General features: G+C 38.8%; 1 protein-coding gene across 2 annotated transcripts in view; it reads right to left on the bottom strand.

Moving 5' to 3' along the window:
* EML6 (EMAP like 6) overlaps window positions 1-21043 on the bottom strand; it is a 119058-nt gene that overhangs the window by 16786 nt on the left and 81229 nt on the right. For both annotated transcript variants that reach the window (XM_027814576.2, XM_005445623.3), the window contains exons 19-28: window positions 19698-19809; window positions 18964-19091; window positions 17191-17332; window positions 15830-15982; window positions 15428-15559; window positions 13556-13644; window positions 12771-12947; window positions 12461-12662; window positions 12107-12233; window positions 121-199 (exon numbers count right to left, since the gene is read on the bottom strand). In XM_027814576.2, the coding sequence (XP_027670377.2) occupies window positions 121-199; window positions 12107-12233; window positions 12461-12662; window positions 12771-12947; window positions 13556-13644; window positions 15428-15559; window positions 15830-15982; window positions 17191-17332; window positions 18964-19091; window positions 19698-19809 (1341 nt within the window). The remainder of the gene's footprint in view (window positions 1-120; window positions 200-12106; window positions 12234-12460; window positions 12663-12770; window positions 12948-13555; window positions 13645-15427; window positions 15560-15829; window positions 15983-17190; window positions 17333-18963; window positions 19092-19697; window positions 19810-21043) is intronic.

Genomic DNA, 21043 nt, shown 5'->3' with positions numbered 1-21043 from the left:
GCACTGTCTCGGAATGGCGCTCTCTTCTACCTACACGTGACTTTAGCTGCCCTCAAAACACGGATGATTATCACCCAGCACCTATTGTTTCTAAAGCAAATGAAGAAGTATTAAGCCTACCTCCACCAGTTTCTTTTTTTTATTGATGTTGTTCTTTTGCAGTTTTTCAGGTTGAGGAGCAGCTCTGCTAACTGGTGGCCTGAAACAAACATTTTAAAAAGAATACAATCAATATGTTTGAAAGCAAGATAAAAATCTTCAAAACCATAGCGTATGTGAACAGAAAATGCCCCACTGCAACTATATTAGCTTAATTCCTAGCTTTTTTAGAGTTGTACGATAAACTGACTAAAATCATACGCATTTCGATGGAAAGAGCAGAAATAACATTGATGTAGATTTTGTGGATGAGTGGCAGAACAGAACGCCTTACACCATTTTTTAAAAAAAACCATAATGACTTCAATCCATGGAAAAATCCTTGAATACTGAATGACAATAAATTGACGCTTTCAGAAATGATCTAAAACATTTTCTACAGCTAGCAGTTGACCTTTCCCCAACTTGCTGCTTCTGAGAAGCCCATCAACCTTGACATGATTTATTAAAATCTCCTCAAAATCACATTAAAGATGAAGTGATTAATTTTTAAATGTACAAGTCATTCATCCGTGTGAATTTAACAGAGACTAAGGCCAGCAAAGCATTTTTATGTAATTACAGTTGTTAAAAGACAAATGTAGAACAGACTGAAACAAAATGTGACTTGTGCAAATGGTCTTTATGGACAGATACCCTTTACTGCTACTATTGACCCTTCTGAAAGAAAAAGAAGGGGCACAACCCTAGGAGGAGTAGAGGGAGCTCAGTCTCTGGAAGTTCATGACCTTGCAAAAATCAAGCGCCTGCTGCACAGGCTCCCTCCGCGTTAGGTGACCATTGTGTTAGTTTAAGCACAATGATTCTCGCTTTCTGTTAAGGGAAATCCATGAGGGCTAATTGTAACCATGTCAGCAGTGGAACAGCGCCATAAAAATGGCACCGGATTACTGGAGAAATTAGCTCATAGAAATCTGACCTGGATTCTTAATTACGTTTGATCATCTTTGACTTAGAAAACAGGTCTTGCTAGAAGGCTGGGGCAGAAGTGGTGATGGCAGGAGAATAAAATGAGGTATTATGGTTAAACACTTGCTCCAAAACATCACTCAGTGGCTGCTGTCAGTAACACAAACCCACCCCCACTGCATGCCTTTAAACTCCAGTTGCAGGTTCTGGAGACGGGGTTAAACCAGAGTGGGGCTCTGTAAGTAAAATACCAAAATGCCTGGCCTCAATTTACTTAATAAACACTCAGATTTGGAAAGCATTTCCACAGTTTGAGATTTCAAAAAGTTCGAACCTGATGTACATTACATATATGCTGTGAAAATTAGGTTGTTGATCTCCTTATCCTGTAACTACCATTAATTTTCATTTTGCAAAAATTAACTGCAGAAGAATGAAATCCCTTTCACTTAGGGGGAGCTGCTTTTTCTGGAATTGTGGTTTTTATGGAAGGTATTAAGGGCAACAGTTGACAAAACGCACAGCTAGAACACTGCTACACAGCTAGAATACTTATTGCAGGAGTAAGTAGAATGAAGATCTGAGCTTTACAAAATACAGAACACAAAGCCGGAGGTAAACAAACTATCCCACTTCTCAAGCAAACAAGCAAACTCACTGAGTACTAGCAAAGGACATTAGCAGGTGGATCTTGCGACATTAAAAGAGCAAAAGAGTTACCTTGATCCCCTTGTAAGCAGCAAACAAAGCCAAGTAAGAAACTTAATACAGTTTAGGTGTACTTCTGACCACTTTACTCATGCACAAGCATTTTTAGAGTTGATCAGTCATTCCTTTGTGGCACAAAACATGCTATTTGAGCATGCCAGCATGAACTAAAACAGAAATTAAAGAGTGCACCAGTCTACAATTTGGAATCATCATACTCTGGCAGCCCTGGGTATACTCTGAACTAAAGATCCTACAGGACGGAGGGAAAAAAGGGAAGCTACATCCATGCTTCCTGCATGCTTTATACTGAAGGAGAACGTGATTCCGCACGTTTGTTTATTTGCAGGTGCCTGACAGGGATGGAAACTGGTAGGCACGTGACAGTCTCATAAGCACTGCTGAGAACGCACACAATGGATGCTTGTTTTCTATCCCAGCTCAGCCTGCAATTTAGCCTGGTAATTGTTCGCTGGTAGGCCAGCTCACTTGGGGGACAGCCTGTACTTTTTTGTTCGCAAGGAAACAAGTACCTTTATTCTCTCTGAAAGCGGTCGGTCAAGCCACGTTACATAACCGTCAGCGGTAACTGGACCGCTCAGCAGTGCAGTCACCAGGAGAGAAGGGCGGAGGAAGTGGTTACAAAACTTAATTATCTTATTTCATTTCAGCCCAGATTTACTAGGGCCTTTAAATCAGCACTTATGAAAAGAATAAATAATTTCCTTGCACGCTTCCTGCTCTTTTTTCTGTTTTAGTGTAATTTTAAAATGGATCATTTTTACACTTTTTACCTAGGAATATCAGTTAGAGTTATGACAAGAGCAAGCCAAACTTTTTTACGAAAGCAAGAGAACACTACTGCTATGACGTGATTGATAATCACTAGACTGTAAGCATGAGATTTAATTTGGAAACATACACATACACACATGTACTTTTATATATATCTATTCACAGTACACACAAACACGAACGTTGTGTGCATTCATATATACATATATACATGTATATATACACAGATGTATGCATTCATTGCCTTATCGTCTTAATAAAACAAATGTAAAGCAGCACTAAATGTTTTACATTTTTAGAAGTCATTTCATTTTGAACAAGTCTGTGACTACACCTGATTTATTTTCATACATATGGCGGCAGTGTCAAGACAAGAAATTTGCTCTGCAGAAAATTACATATATTTACCCTTTTTGACCTCGCAATCTGCATCGTACATTCACCACAAGCTGTGCTTTATCTGTGCTCTGTGTTGTTAGTACTTACTTGACAATTCCCTGCCTCCAAAGGAAAGCAAGTTAAAACATAATACAAGCATTAACGGTTTCTTTCCAGTAATTTATAATAAATGTGCTTATATTATGTTACAGGATGGATGAGTTCCAGGAAAGATAAGACACAGTCAGACATTAGAAGGTTTTCAGTTCTTTAGATACTGTGAATACAGCAAATAAAATTCCTGTTATTAACGATTATTTTGAGGATACACTCACACAAGTATGCACGGCTATAAATCAGTGTGCTAACTCCAGATTTAAACTGACAAAAATCTCACCCACTGTCTTCATGCATGCAGAAATGTAAAGAAATGTGAGTGACAGTTCTTTCACTCTCTCACCAGGTGAGAAGGCCATCCGAAATGGCCAAGACCAGGGAGCAGGAAGAGGAGCCTAAATTGGATGGACTTACCAAGAGCTTGGGGGGGGGGGGGGGGGGGGCAGGGAATGGAGTTCTGGAACAGTGGGCACCTTGAGGGAGAAGAGAGAGGGATGTCCGAGAACAGGGCCAAAGTGCAGGGGTGGGGGTGGGGAGCAGGGGGATGGTGTTAGATCCACTTATACTGAAAATAATGGAGAAAAACCAGACCAAAAATAATCTTTACAATAAATTCTAAGGGATAGGGATAACAAACTCATGTTTTTAAAGCACATGGCATAATTGCTTCTCTGGTGAGAGATGTCTGCATCAGTAATAAATTGGCAAGAACACAAATATTCTGTTCTGACACCAACGGGAACAGAATTGGATCTTCAAAAACAACATTGCATGAAAGCGATAAACAATGAGGTTTGGAGCAGGGACAGATGGACAAAAACATCCTGACACTGAGAAGGTGACGGGCTGGGCCCAGCAGGCATGGGTAGAGAAGAAACCAAAGAGAGTCCAAAAGGGAGACTAACACGTGAATTTAGATGGCTGCTTGCTGGAGAGGGAACATACTTGGATGCTACACAAAAACAAAAAGAAGCAGGACTGCTCCCAAGAAGAGAAAGCAAGGTTTGAAGAGAGGTAAGACAATCTACTACTGGTGTCTGGACAACAGAACAAAAAACCCAAGCTTTTTTTTTTTTAAAGAAAATAATACTGTTCGTTTCAGAAAAAAAAATGCAAAAGCAGCTTTTAAAAGTGTGCTTCTGCTAGTTGACAGGAGGGGAATTCCCAAGCACCCTAAAACTGCTGCAAAACTCCAAGAGCTGTAAGAAGTGATTAAAAGATTTTGTGAATTCTAAACCTTTGCATTTTCCCATGCCAACATACATAGGAGTTTTACATATAACTTTTCTGCTGTTACTTTTCCTTTACATTTTGTAGATAACACGAGACAACAAAAAGGAATAGTATTCAATAGGAAAAATAGCCGAGACTGACACAGTGACCAAAGTGCAGCTGAAACAAAACTAGAGGGAAACATTAGTTGTAGTGTAAATTATTTTTTAAAAGTGTAGCACTGAAAAAGCCTTAGCATGGTTACAGTATTTATAATTTCACATGTATGCTGATGCACTCTTTAAAAAAAAAAACAAAAAAAACCCAACAACCCCCCCCCCCCAAAGGTATTGCAGAACATATGGCAGTGATAGCCATTTTTGTGCTTTGCAAGGGAAGCTAGTCATTGCATTCACATGTCATTCTGGTTCAGTCTCCAAATGTGAACCAAGGAGAAAAGCAGCTTAGTAAGACGGGTAATCACTTCTGAATGAAATCTGAAGGCCTTTCTTTTTTAACAAGGTCATTGTTCAAAACATCTTGTAAAGCTGTTAGTTTAAACAGCTATTGTAAACGGCTGGCCCTGCTGTGCAGAGATGGGCCATACGTGCAACACACTGGACAGGCAGGGCTGTTGGGAAGATCCTTCAGTCTTGTTTGCCAAAACCGGCTTCAGGGAACACCCTGCAATAATGTGCTTTAGGCAAAACCCACGTTTCTGCCTGGGCTAAAAAGTTTCAAATACCTCAGGTAATGAGACTTCGGGAGAACTCTCTCCATACACTCCCAAAGCATCAGAATCAACCCAACTTTAGCATGTTCTGGAAGGTCTCTCTCTTTCCTTAGATGTCTCTTGGGGTGTGTGATCATGTTCGAGAGGAAGAGCCTTTTCCATTTTTTTGTTGTTCCTTACATAAACTCTGATTCCCTGTTTGGAAGCTGTGCTTATTGTACAAGTAAAAATATTTAACCAATAGTATATGGAGAACTTTTGGGCTGGAGGTAAAACATACTAGACAGATCCTTCCCCTGCACAACAAAACCTATCGGAAACAACACTTTTTTGATCCGTCCTGGACTACAACCCACACAACAACTCTCAAACAAAGCTGAATGTTTCGCATCAACCTCAGCACAGAGAGCGCTCAGGTTCTGAGAGAGAAACACTGGTAACACGCCATGTGTCGTGACAGCATTGGCATCCCTCAATTCCACACCCACCAAGTGTCACACAAATGCCTTTGGGCCAGCTCTGTGCTGACCTGTGGGAGAAGTGAGATTGGCTCCGACTGCAGTAGGTTGGCAGGGATCGTAAAAATACCAGGCACAATGTGTTCAAGCCTGGGGACAACTGTGATGAAACCAGTGTGCTGCCAAATCCATTTAGGATGCATTAACTTGACATAATGCTGCTGAGGAGGTATAAGTGAATACTCCAAAGGATGCTACTCATTCTCAAAGAGTGGGTTTTTGCTGAAATAAGCCCAAGTTATTTTCTCCACCCCAGAGATCTGTGTTTCCAGATACATTTTGAGTAGCTCCCACCTACACATCAATACAACACAGATTTACATTCAAAGCTCTTACACTGCGCCCACAGCAGTGTGCATGTAAAACTGCGTGAACAAATTTTGTAACCATATGTCTAATAATTCAGTTTATGATACAAAGGCTTGTACTTGCCACGTGTGGGGGCTATTTTGAAAGCTTATATAATTCAGCTCATATAATTTTAAAGAAATAAATAATCAAGAGAATAATATTTGAAGAGAGAAAATCCAACTTAACCTCCCTTAACTTCTCCTCTTTATCAGAACATATGATTACAAATGACGTGTAATAACACAACCGAGAACAGGCTCTGAGACAGATAACCCACGGAAAGGGAGACAAGCATGTTAAGAAAACAGAAAACTAGACAAACATGCTAATGCTGCTTTTTGTTTTCTACACATTCAACCTGCTTTAAAGGGGTTTCCATCACCAGGTGTATTACAAGAGTTTTCAGTTTATGTAGAATCATGCAAATCAAACTAAATGAAAGCTGCAAACAGGATACATGTTAGTGGTTAATAGAATGCAAAATGCAAACAAATCTTTGCCTTTCATATTAGTAACATTAAGTGTAGTCTTCACGCAAGCTGGTTTTAATTTTATAATATAAATTCTTTGCCAGTTAAACCGGTCCCAGTTCAAAAGTCAGCCTTTTTCTGAAATAAAGCACAATGCCTGTGGAACACGCAGTATAGCTTACAATTGTCCTGGATTGTCTGGGATAGTCCCACCAGTGACCAAGTGGTCCCATGGTGTGGGAGCACTGCTCTTGGAGCTCCCACACCGTGAGACTGCTCCTGCAGCACCTCTCATTGGCACCCCCGCTTCGGTACCTTACAGGCAGAGCAACGAAGAGGATGCCAATCAGAGGAGCAAAAAGAGGAAGAGGAAAATAAGGGCAGGTGGGGAGGAAAGGACATGGAAAGGGAGAAGAAGAAAAACAAGAAGGTTGGGGAGAGGAGAGAGAAACAACAATCAATTAATTATCTGAACCGAACGCACTGACAAGTACAACAGCAAGACATTTTAAAACTGTTCCTAAGCCTCATCTCTTCTGTTCTTTTTCCATCCTAAAGCTGTAACTGCTGACGGAGACAGTAAACCTTGGGTCCCCCTCAATAATACTAGACCATGACTTATTTCAAATCCTGCAAGTAAAATCTATCATGTAACTTCTATGTTCCTTGGAGGTATTAACGGAATCATCATTTTTTTCATTATGTAAATAAATAAGACAGGAAAAGTACATTTGATAAAGTGCTTTCATTTTCTTTTCTAAGGAAAAAAACCTTAATATTATCCCCAAATTTGTCACATACAAGTTTTTTTTGCCCTTTATAATAATGAAATTTCTCTGCCCTGTTTGCTCAGGGGCCCAATACCCTGGGGAAGACCAGTGTAATACAGATTTCCTTTTCACCTTGCTGGATCGCGCTAAGCACAGAGCACGTGCTGGGTAGTACTAGAGGATGCAGAGCAGGTAACTGCAGATATCTCAAAGGCGGTTATCTGGTATCGAGTATTACTTCCAGTCTGTCCCCCTACTCTCTCCCATGATGGGGGAGAGAAGGGCGAATTAGTGGCTGATCTCTTTTGACAAAAAGACAGCAGAGTAAGTCTTTGCGTTAATTTTGGGGGAGTCATTGTGAATTGTTGATTCCTTTCCAGAAGGGTGGTGTTTGTTGCAAACTCTCCCCTCATAACCCGGTGCTGCCTGTATCAGCATTCAGCCACATACTTGCAATCTTCTCAGGAGACACATCTCAGTTCTTGAGATCAAACTCCTCCTGAATTGTACAACGATTCGTTATTTCTAGAGGGATAATGTACTTCCAGTTTTTCAGATTCACCACTCTTAATATTACAGAAACACAGAGTCCTGCAAGCTTATTCTAGCGAACACAAATGTTAAAAAGATGGAAATGTAGCTATAATGAAGAGGAAAATAAAACAGCCATCTTCTTGAACCAAAACTGTCTACTAGGTGTCACATAGTACCTTCAAAGCATATTTGTATTATGTAAGGAGGGAAATAACTTGTTCACAGCAACAGTTCACCTTCTAAATATTACTATTTAAAGAAAGAAACATCGTTATCTTGAAGTCCTTGCTCCCAAGAAGAAGCTCAGAGCAACAGCCCTAGCTATTCCTGCCTCTTGCTTGAGCTGGATGCTTATTTTTCTGTTTTTCCTTTTCTTAATTTAAATCTACTTTGTTTAACTCTGGGTTTCTACTCACTATACTTCTGAATATCTCACAATTTTTCCCGTCTCAGACATGCAATGAAAATACAGGAAGGGGGATACTTCTCAGATCCTTATTGCATTTTGCAGTGAAAGTGGACCAGCAGTTTTTCAGGACTTGGGATTAACTATCTTAAGTGGCCTTCCAGCTTGTAACATATTTTTCAAAATTTAGACAGTATGTTAACAATCTCAGAATATTCCCAGTGTGTAAATCCCGTCAAATGCACAGTCTTTGGGGTCTTCATACAGATATACGGCACAATTAGAAAGACGAAAGATTTGGGATTAGAATATCTTCTCCAGACAATCTTCCCCCTGAAAAGACTACCAGGTTTTCACATGTACCTGCCTGAAAGAGAATGGAATACAGCCTCTTGGTTCCCTTCTTCGTATCTGAAGGGACTGGGAGAGGCTACTTCAGCTGTGCCCTTTACAGAAGCTTTAAAGCTTTGTGAACTGGCTTCAGTATCACTCCTTGCCATCTCACTCAGCTCTGTGCACAGAGAGATTTCAAGACTCCATGTCTTGAAGACCTGCTGATTTAGAACTTAGGTTTTCCTTAACACTGACAGTTGAGTACTTGTAAACTTTCAATTTCATCTGGCTTGATTGACTGTCACTTTGGACCCTTGCAGATGCAAAGAAAAGTCAGCCCAGTGCTTTCAGGAAGCTTTTAGAACATGCTCAGACAAACCCTTCATTAGCTGCTGCATGTCTTTGTATTCTCTGAAAAGATGAACGTGGCACAGCTATGAAGCCTCCCTCCTAATCCTTATGTCTTACGAGGGAAGCGAGCTTCACCCTGAAGCACTCGTAATAGGGAGTGTCAAGATTCTGCATAAATTGTGCACACATCAGTGCAACTGTGGCCAAAAATTGAAGCCTTTGACAACTGCAGTCGCCAACACATTCATCTCCTCTAACTGCATCCAAAACCCAGTACCTTTCACAGCCTCAGGCTCTATCCCAGCACAACACCCTCAGAAACTGCATTTGCCTGCATTTCACCATATAATTTCTGCTTCTGTTTGACTATAAATTCTGCTAATGTACACCAATCCGATGAAGAAAGGGAAGGGAATTTATCTTTGACTAAGAAGCTATATATGAAAAGTATGGGATCTGTTGACAAATGTAACAGAACAGCAAATTCCAAATACAAAAGATGTGATTATATTGAAGTAGCCCTAGAGGTCATATAAAGAACGTGTAGAATAGCTGTGACTCTTCAGCATAAACGATGGAAAGGACGGTACAAGGGTTTATTTTTAAGCTATTTTAAAATGAAATACAAAACTGTTGATTACATAGAGACAGTAAGAAGAAAAAAAGGTACAGAGAATGTAAACATTTTCCTTTTTGCTCTCTTCAGTCTAGAGCTTGTTACAGGATAGATTATTCTTTCAGATAGGCTACAGTATGCTATTTTCATTTACAGTCATTACGAAGAGACTACTACGGAAATCGGAGGCAACCTCACTACAGAGGAGGTGCCTACCCATGTAATTAGGTGCACCAGCTATAAACAGAGTGGGTAGTGTGGAAATACTAGAGGAGCTTCCAGCCTCAGTGTTGCTTTGTGGTGCTGGATAGCACAAAGCATGTTTTCCCGGCATTAAGGATGATCAGTGTCGTTGTGACAAATGGGAAGCCTGCTTCGTTTCTCTTCTTACATGCTGCTTTGCAGGTACCGCAGGTTTGGTTTAAAAGGTTGAAAAAAAGCAAACGGCTTGTTTATTTCAGGGGGTGCCTTCCTCCACAGCAACACAGCAGGCTCAGCTGAATCAGCTCATCCAGCGCAGGACTAAGAATGTGGACAGACTCGAGTCAGGAAGCCTGACGTGTATGTGGCAGACTGAGATGCTCCTCTGAGAAGCAGAGTACTGGCTTGCATCAGACAGCAGGCCCGTGGCCAGGTTTCAGAGAAGAAAAGCTTCCTAGGGACCCAAAGGGACTGCAATGATTTTCATTCCTGGACTGAAAATAGCACTGAAAAGCTGCAGAAGAGGCTGATGCTTATGCTCATATTGTTGGCAATTCACTAGTACAAAACAATTGTAAGCCCAGCTTAATTGGTCAATTAAACTCACTCGACAGTTACTTTTGCATCATCAAAGCAGAATAAAGCAGCTGCAGGGTACAAGGGTTGCTGGTGTAAAACATCTGGCCATTGTACCACTGGCACTTGTTATTTCATGTGTAATAATGATTTAGCAGTATTTGCCCAAAATAAAATAATATTTTTCCTTTTTTAATTCAATCTCAAAACATTCATGTTTACTAGATAATACACTATGCCTTTTCATAGAAAAATGGAGGAGCAAAGACTTTATAGGAGTAAATGAGAAAATGGAAAGAGATATCCATAAAAGAAGGGGAAAAGAAATGGTTATGGTCCAACATTATATTGAAAAAAAATCACTAATCCTTCCGCTGCATGTTTTTGTTAAAATGTTGTGATGAAAAAAAAGGGGGGGTGTGCAACATTATTCTTCTCATTTTTCATACTCAACATTTGTTCTCCTATTCAAATACCAAGTGAAAAAATATTATTACTTGCTGTCCACGATGCTCAGCACTGCTTTCTTTGGGAGCTTTAAAAACAGAAGCTAATTTATTTTTCAAAGGTCTGTAGGAGATTAGGAAGTATTCCTAACTCCATTTTGTATCTTGCAAATCAGGACACCAAGGAGATTTAGAGCCAAAAATCTCAGAAGCAGCCACTTAATCTGTTCAGTGTAATTACGTGTTACGTGTTTGTTCAAAAAACCGCTTATATGATCTCCACTTGCAGCTATGAGCATGCAGTTTTTCTGCAAATTCAGCCACGCTCCTCTCGGCTGACAGCAGGAAACGAGGTGGTACTCAGAGCCAGAGGCTGCCTGCAAAATATTCTATCTGCCAGCCATCACAAGAAGCTCTGTGACAGAAGCAGGAACAAGAAGGCAGCTCTCCACAGGCTCCAGCGCGCTCTCTTCTTGCCACCCCAGCCTCTTCCTACACACAGCCCTCTTATCTTTTGCAATACCTGCAGGAGGGATCCTACAGCACAGCACTGCTTACTTCCACACCCGCTGTATTCCCCGAGGACTAGGGATCCTGTTCTCTAACTAGGGCAGGATGCCTGTGGGGACAACACTATGCCATCACACTACTGGTATTGTTACTAGTCATGCATCCTGGGGAAACTGAGGGGAAACAACTAGGCTTAAATTCTTTCTGTGGGCTAACCCTCAGGAGTCCTTTCTGTCAGTGCCCAACATTGGGCAAAAGCAAGAAAACTCATGATAAAAGAACAACCACCTATAAAAAGAAATTTTATCGAAAGAGACTGCATGGATTCACAGCTGAGTCATCAACTGGACTCGCAGGTGTAGATTTACTGTTCCAGATTACAAAGAGGAACGTATTTCACTGGTTATAGAAACTCCTGTTCTGTCCCAGCAGTCCTGTCCCAGTCAGTTTTCACTCACCCACTCCCCTACGTTTGTGTTTCACTGGACCTCACCCTCTGTGCTTAGCTCTTATCCCTTTTCTTTACTGTCCTCTCCAATAGTGTTTTTCCAGCTGGTTTTGCTTTTCATTTTTTTTCAGAATAATTCAGCCTAAGGTCCATGTGTGCCGTAGGAAGTTTCAGCTTTAACGGTAACAACCTGACACAATTACAAGCCACTGAAAATCTTTCAACCAAAACATCACCAAAAGCCTTAACTGCAAAGTATTTACAAGCTCACCCAACCACAAATGTCCTGCTGTAGACATACGCACAGCTACGCAAGCTAATTAGGAAAGAATATAATTGTTTGTGTGGACAGCAGAAGAGAACAAAACACTCACTGGTGTTTTACTTACCTACATGTATTTTTCTCTATCACATTAACATGTTGTACCCTATGAATACCATTTTAAATATTATCTTGTGAATTTTAAAATTCCTGCTTCTTTCTAGGGACTAATTTTAGTTGAATTCAAAGAGATTCAAGAGAATGCAACACACATTTGGAAACGAATGCCTTTGTGTGACATACCTCTCTTCTACTGAAACTTCCTTCAGCTGCTGATGTGGTTTTGTCCCTTCCATCTCTCGGATGCTTACTGCATAAATCTTAGTGGTATAGTCAATTGCTTTTTCTCTTGCAACATCACTATCATAACCTTTGAAAAATAAAACATAAAATAAAACAGACTACCCTTGTTTCATAGTGGAAGAGTAGCAAACAAGATCTGCGCCAATAAAAGGAAGGAAACAAATCCTACTGAGCTCTCCCTACACTGAACATTAGCACATGAAAAGTTTCTTGCCCACTTCAAGTTAAACACCTGTGTGAGCCCCTGGGGAATAAAGACTAAATTAAAGACGTATTTTTGGTAATCCTTTTTACCTCCATCTTCTTCTGCATCTGTGTCTGATTCTTCACTATCAACCAGCTTACTCTCCTGAATGCCCAAAAATTCTCTGGTCCAGATCATCAAAGCTGTATCAGCACCACCTACAGTCAGCAGCACAGAATCATTGTGCAACCACCGCACGTTGGTTACCTGTGCGCTGTGACCCACATACTTCTTGAATTTTGCATGTTGGCCCTGCAGCACAAAGAATTCCTGTATTAGCAATCTGACATATTGCGAAGTGTCTTCCTTAGTTCTTTTTCTTTTGCAGTTTCTAGTCTCAGAAATAAATACGCTTATTACCTTCACTGGATACGAAAAAAGCTTCACAAACCCAAAATCATCTCCTGTAGCTAATAGTGTTCCATCTTTTGTAAGACTAGCTGCATTTACAACGGTGACATCACTGTGGATGGGCCAAATTCCTTCACAAGTAGGACCAAGAACACATGTCCAGGTGTCCCACTCAATCTTCTCTATCTGCAATCAAAATTTCCCCAAAAGAAGTCATCTTAATACATACCAAATTCACACTGGTTTCACATGTATATTTTCTGTTTGATACTAGTTTTTTTTCAGTGTTTTTAGAAACTACGTACTGTTTCCAGCTTAATATACAAACTGCATATCCTCATCAAAAGGCTTAAAACTAAACATTCCTGCTTTCCCAAGGCAGAGCATGATTTGAATACAAATCTCCTTAAAAGATTTTTCTGAGGTGCTAAACATTGGCAATTCTGTAGAAGAATCAACATTGTTAAAAGCCGTGTCTAAAGATGGTTTATAACCTGTATGCACACCAATTACACAGAAACCAGGCGATTGGTCAGGAAAGGGGATTATGCGAAATGACTGCTATTAAACAAACAACAAATTTAGATACACAAGCAGAAACTTGCAGGTTCCACCACACACAAATGCTAGGAAAGACATTATAAAGAATCATTAAATAATTCTAATTCTAACCACTGTAAATATAGTATTTCAAAAGGAAAAATATACCATTTGAAGACAAAACCATGTTCTTTTTCAACAGTCCAGAAAAATAACTTTCACAGTTAAAAAAATGCAGTAAGCAGAATTCGTACCTCAGCAATTCTTATAATATGCCTTTTCCCCCTTGGTGCTTCAAAAAATAGTTGTTCTTTGGCACCAGAATTGACTTGCAGTAACTTTCCTGGATACAAAACAAGAGTTTATTATGAATCTTATTCATTAACATGAATATTATCAACTTTATTTTGATTGAGTGAAGAGATTTCTGGGGATAAGCTAAGAAATTATCCTCCAGAGAGTTATTCATAGCAAAAGTAAAACAGATGCTTAGAATCACTCTCATAAGAATCCTATGCTCCTGATTCACTGCCGAAGTAATATTTTAAATACCATCCAACATCCTTAAAAAGTTACTGTCTTGCAGCAAATCACTTTCTTCTGTTAAGAAGTATTTTGCTTGTGTTTTCATCATCATGATAATGGAAAGCAAAAAAAAAAAACCACCAAAGACTCAAAAAACCTTGTCCTACTCATTTTCATAACTATTTTATAATGATTTTGCAAGACTGTTTTGCTGAAAGCTAGAAACATTGTAAGCACCTGTCTACTTTGTACTGCCTAACTAGCTTACAGTCCAGCTACACACCAAACTGTCCTTGCATAGGGAGTTTACTACACCCGTACAATGTGATATCATGAATATAATCCTGCATGCAACTGATAGTATATTGGCAAGCATTTGTGAATGATGAAGCAAAAAATGCTTTCAAATTCAGTTTTAGAATATTTCTGATATAAGAAAATTAAGGCATTTTCTGATTTTTTTCAAATTATAACAACTATAACAGTATAAGAAATACTGCAGGGATTTATTATCGTAAATGCAGTTCTACAATAGCTAAACTGCATAACTGCCAGGGAAAGCACCTTTTACTGAGAAATGCTCAATTAGATTATCAACCGACATGAACTAGTGCAGTTCCAACATTGCTGTACTTTGGCTGGGCATCTTACCCTTTGTTACATGAGATACGTTCAGGCCGTTGGAATCACTGACCACAAGATGTGCAATATGGGGCTATATTAATATCATGCCCTTCCCATCTGACCTGCATAACACAAGCTTATACAATTTAGTATATTAATCCTTTACAGCTAGAAGCTCAGTTAGAATTAGTGCAATAAATACCAATAAGGACACAAAAACTTCTCAGTTTTCTTTTATCTGTACATGTAACACATCCCAGAACTGGCTACTACAGATATACGGGTAGTATGCGACAAATTGCTGATATCATGTTTGTAACTATCAGCAGTCAGATTATCAGGACTGGAAGCAGGCACACAGTGCCAGCTCAGTTGCAGCATGGCTTACTGGCTCGAGAACCCAGACCTGGACAGATTCTGAAAGGAGTTCTGTTGATGTCAGTGAGCTCGCACCACATCTTGGGACTAGCACAACAGGGGAAGCAGGGCTCAGACACACAGGTGATTCCACACAAAATCATATTAGGTCTAGGAAGGCTTATTTGCATGAGCTCATTATTGATCCTGCTAGACTTAATTAGTTGTGACAATAAGGCGCTCTAACTTCATTGCAGTGATTGCCAGGCAACGCTCAGCAAAGAAGAAAGGAAATTGGACATAAAAGGTGGAAAAGAAGAATGTGCCGCACACTACAAAACTATAAAAAGAACAGGGCAAAGGAAATCAACGCTATGTTCGTAAGTGACATTTAGTCGTACGTTGTCAGCAGTCAAGTAGCACATACTCTGGTACAAATGCTACAAGGGGGGACGAGTTACACCAACAAACGTAAGTGCAATGCACCCATATGGTGCTTGATGCTGAAAAATCACTTGCATTAGTTGTTACAGTGTATCTTAGTAACTGGTACAAGAACAGTTTTCTGATATTCTGTTTTATAGTCATTTTAAATCCATATCTCTGCTCAAACATTTTACCTCTCGAGTCCCAGTCAATGTGTGTGATATAGCTAGATGCACCTTTACAAATGCCAACTCTTTTGCTGGTAAGTACATTGTAAATATCTACAAAATTATCATGGGAAGCCACAGCCAGGTACTTTCCTGATTCTGTAAAGAAGAGACACTGAGGTTATTAAAGGTGTACATGTTATAATTATTATTGTTACACATTTTTACTACTGTAGTGCATCCAAATGCACCAGTTAGGGGTGGGCCCCGTTACACGAGGCTGCATACAACCACACAGAAGTGAAAGTATTTAAATGCATGGAGTGCATATAAAGCCAGACCACCTTCTGAACATTCTATCTTTTGTCTAGAGGAGAAAAACAAACTCCTGGATAAACACTCCCCTTCCACCTTATCATGTGATTATACCTCGTGAAAACTTTATATCTGAGATCATTTCCTTTCTGTGGTGGAAAGAGACCATGTCCTCAACAGTGTCAGCATTCACCACCAGAAAACTCCCATCGTTCAAGCCCACAGCCAAGGCTTTCCCATCAGGAGAAAAGGCACAGCATCGTCCACCTACAAAGGAAAACGGAAAAGAGTATCTTAAGGTTTACAAACTTGGGATTGAGAAAACCATCAATAAACTGCAACTGAAAGGTATACTTCTAAAATAGATTTTTTTATTCATTAAAACAAATATATTATGTGATAGGAGGGCTATGATCAATGTTTTACTAAATGGGAATGTACCCTCTGTATAGGCTCTTCTTGAGTTGACGATGGTGATTTGATCAGTCTTGAAATGGGTTTAGGTGCAAATATCACCTTCCAACTATGTTCTAAATGCACCAATGATAGAACTATAATAAAATAAAATGGGAAAAAACCCTAAACCCCCACAACATACAGAAAGGATAGCCAGATGGAAAATTCAACGACTTATTATGGGCAGCATAACTACATGTCTTTCAGGGATACTACACTTGAAAGCTTCTTTGTTACATGACTGAATAATGTTTCCTTTCAGGTGGAGCACACTTAAAACAGAGATGTACTACACTTCCTCCACTTACTTTTTCCCTTAACATTATTTCTGACCATACTGTCTCATACAGATAATCCTTATCCATCCCCGAGTTCACCTCTCCAAAACATTTGACTCTGTTTTCCCTCAGCCACTTAGAGTTCCTGTGCTTTGGATCTGTCACTGAAAATGAAGCATGTTGAATTTACACTGTAAAATTTCCTAAGGATATCAATGAGTAAACAAAATAAGAGTATTTTTGAGAAGGCAGCTTTTCAACATAGCTCACCTAATTTTATAGACGTGAGGGCACGAAACCTGTTCATTTTCAAAGAAGTTTGTATAACATGTAAAGTTCATATGGCCACTGAAGGCTGATTGTGCTCAACATGTAGAAAATTTTACATTTGTCTTTATAAGGAAACTTCTTAATGTCAGCAAAGAGTACACTGGCCTTAAGTATTCTTAGGAAGGAAAATGATTCTGAGCTCAACTCATTCCCCTTGGAATCAGAGGAAAAGAGATTAAAGTTAATTTTATTACTATTCATTACAATAGATTATAATCCTTTTTCTTTCTACCCTTTTCATTGACTTGACACATGCCAAAGACAATCTACCTCCTATGCTTCCAATTTCTTAATGACTGTCCTCTTCCTACCTAATTAATGCCTGTGATGTGCACCAAAAGCAAAGATGGAACTGTTACAGACATAGAATAGTACCATTACCCTCACAGTGTATGGCCAAATGAGAATTACCTTTTTTGAGTTTCCTCACTGCCAGCATGCGGTGCTGGGAAGAAAGTTCCCAGATTCGTAGTGTTTTATCATCACTCACTGTTGCACAGACAGGCAAGAGAGGATGAGCTGCCAAGCCCCAGACTTCTCCTTCCATATGTCCCTAAAGGAAATAATTTAATATAAAACAATGCACTTGTGTTTATGTAGTATGTTCTAACATTTGCCCTGCCTCCTTTTACAAGTCTTGGACAATAAGGCTTTTACCATCTCCTCTCAAAAATTTTCCACATTCAGAGTGACCTGAATATCCTGTCTGTTTCAACCTCTGATACCCACCTAAAATACACTTTTCCATAGTCTCGTCCACTACTACTAGCTGTAATTCCAACGTTCTTCCAATACTCTCTCTCTTCCAGACTTCAAATGAACAGGAAATATTTATGCCCCAAATAGGACTGTATCCTGAAATCCTAGCACGGGCTAATTTGTCTTCGAGGTTCATGTAATAAATTTAGATCCTGGAGAACATGTTTGCCCAACATACACATACTTACTTCTTGTAATCTTTCCTCAGAACTCGGTTTTCAGACCTTTTAATCATTCTTTCTGCTTTTTCTAGATTTCCTTCAACTTGCATACAGCTTGCTGGCACTGCATTTCAAGGTTAAATCATTTCTGACTATTCTCAGCCTGGATTTCAGTTTTGTAACTGGTGTTTTTGTTGAGATGGAAAAATACCATAAGAAGAAAAAGGGGAGGAACTGTCATGACACCTTGATTACACCTTATATATTTTCTATGTTGGCTCAAGTTGATGCATGTATGCATGTAATGTAAGTTGGATGACAATTGTAACACTTCTCTTTATCACAAAACTGACAGCAATCAGGTAATTTTAAGGTATTTTTATTACCTTGTAACCTTAGTATTCACGTGAAGGCAACTATATTAGGATGATATTGCCCTTCTAAATTAGGGAATGAGTTAAATAATTTATAAAATAAAACTTTGCACGTTTAGGTTAGTAAGGCTATCGTGTAGGCAATATAAATTTGAAAGATTACTTTATGTGATCAGAACTAACTAGAAAGAAAAATAGCAAAGAAACAGTATTTTTGTAAAAAAAGTGTTAATTTAGTCAGTTAAAGCAAACAAAAAGTAAAAACTTGATAAATTGTAACTCAGCAAATGATATATACAATTTTCTACATATAGACATGAGGGTTATTCAGGACACCAAGTCAAAGCAACATCAAATACATCAGTGGATGTAAATATGAAATGTTTTAAACCAAATTTTGCAAAATCCTTTGTCTTGCAAAAGAGGTCTCTTTATGCTTTGCAGCACATGCAATGAGAACTGTGTGTCACTGTAGTAAACTGTCATAACTCTAAAGCAGTTTTTCACACGTTAAAGTATAGGATCCTTCAGAATATACTGTATTATTTCAGTAAAAGCAAATACATGGAAGCACACTGTCAAAACAAAATAAATTGCGTTAGCTCTATGCTTCATTTTTATGTTGGGTCCTAAACTAAAATGTCTGAAAAAATCCTAAGAAGTCTCATCAACCTTTGAACTTAATGGACTGTTTGTTTTACCTTCAGGATTCTGTAACGCACAGTGAATCTCAAAGTCATTTACGTAAGAAAGAATCAACTTCTGCCTGAGCAAAGAAAGGAATGGTGGCCAACAGGATTAACGAAAACAGAAAGAAAATTGCTAGGAAAATCTTACCGTATCTTGTATTTCTACAGGGAATATTTTGATATGGAAGATCCATACAGTACCTGAACAAGCAGAGTCATAGGACCACTTTTATCGATTTCAAGTATCTCTCCATTTTTAGTTCCCACTAGTATATGTCCATGTCCTAGACTGATGGCTCGAATAGAGGGATTGTCTTCTAAAAGTAAACCTGAAGAATAGAAAGATAGTGATTTTAGGTTTTTATTGTGAAATCAAAATAGAAACCTATAGTTTATACAGCTTATATCACTTATAATTAAAATCTGTTTAAAATCATGAAACATGAGATACACTTGCCTGATCAAACTACTAGAGGTAACTAATAGCTCAAAAGAGGGGAGCTTGTGGTAGTCTATACTGTGGTAAGATAAAGATTGATATTTTACTGCTTCAACAGTGACAGTGTATCAGGGGTTCAGATGCTACAGCAACATGGACGTTAATTCTGTGATCCTCTGTGAATATCACCTTGCAGCCTTCCACACGGATGCCTGGGGAATTTAACAGGCCTTTCCAGCTCACAAGGAACCTGGTCTCAGCTTGAGACATTTCTTTTAAAAATCACTTCTTCCGTGAAAACAAAGCCAAGTGTCACAGAATAGAGGAGGAAATAGCAGAACAAACTATAAATGGCAAAGACTGTGCAATACAGCACAGAGTATTAAGTAGTGTATTCCTGCTCCCTTGGTGTTCTGGTAAGATTTGACACCTCTTACTGCCATTTTACCAGCCGTCATGCATACAGTCCTTACTAAAACACACTGAAAAATAATACCTTTAGAACTAGCAGATAGTGCTGCTCTTTTAATAGCGTATGTCTTCAGACACCTTTCAAACATATCATCCCAAAGCGCCACAATTCCATCTTTGCCACCAGTTACAAAACCCTGAACAATCACAATATGAAAACATACACACACGTCAGCATACATATGTTAATATTTAAAAAGACATATCCAAAGGCAGTATAAATTCTTCCCTGCATTTTATTCACATGTCAGATTAAAAATACTAGAGCCTGTACCTATGAAGAAAAAAATATAAGGGATAAGATTTAGAAAGTTGCTTTTCAAGGGTTATAAGGACTTATAACCATGCAGAGTGTGTACCATTTTACATAGTAATGCTGGACTGTAACATTTTTATGCATGTGGAAATAAGCTATGGAAAAATACATGCTTCATCCTTAGAAGAGGCAGTAAGTTGGTAGTAACAGGCTTTTAAGTTATTCCAAATTCAATGGACTTAATAGATTCTTCAAACTGAGTTCTAATAACACATAAGGACCAATTCTTTGATTAATTCCCTTAGTAGATTCTCTTTATCTGTGCCAAGTGAGTGCAAAAGACAGTGTAAACAACTAACCAACAAAAACATAAGTGAAGAGGATGTTCAGAACATAAAAGTCCCAAAATCAAATAGAAAAACTGATGGAAAAAGCTAGGAACAATTGATTGGGGCCAGGAGGGACTGAGCCACAGGGATCCTAACTGACCTTGACATATAAAAATTGTAATACTCTTCTTCTCATGCTCTTCTCTACTTTTAAAATTGAAACAATAATCTCAAAAGGATATTCCATTATCAACATCTTCAAATTGCTGGTGGATTTCAAGTGGCAAAACTTTGCCCCAACCTTGTTTATGTCAGGTCAATAACATATTTTGCCATAGTTTCTTTTCAATATTTATTGATGCAACTGAAGGAAAATACTTTTGATATCTGGAATAATTAACCCAGAAAAAACAATACCTTTGGATATCCAAATCCTTGTTTGCTTAAGATACACGGATAATATTATTGAAAAATCACGTTTCACATTTTGGGAACTGATAATGCAGAAATATTTTTGGGATCAAGTTGAAGAGGCAATGAATGTTACCTGTTACTCTCCTGTGGTTTAAAAATATGAAAATGACACGCATGAGCTCATTGAGAAACAAATTCTGCACATTTACAGGTCAGAAGTCTATTGGCCAGGTAACAAGCACATACAACATGGTGCAGACAAATACATATCTAGAATTCATTAATATTGGTTTTGTGATTTTAATCACATTCAGATTCATCCAGTGCAACTTGTTTTCTGTTATGCCTTTGTTTATTAAAACATCTTCAATG

This window comes from Falco cherrug, chromosome 13 (assembly GCF_023634085.1).
Source record: "Falco cherrug isolate bFalChe1 chromosome 13, bFalChe1.pri, whole genome shotgun sequence".
Classification (NCBI taxonomy): Eukaryota; Metazoa; Chordata; class Aves; order Falconiformes; family Falconidae; genus Falco; species Falco cherrug.
The sequence above is the reverse complement of the archived record's forward strand: the minus strand, read 5'-3'. Positions and strand labels throughout refer to the sequence as shown.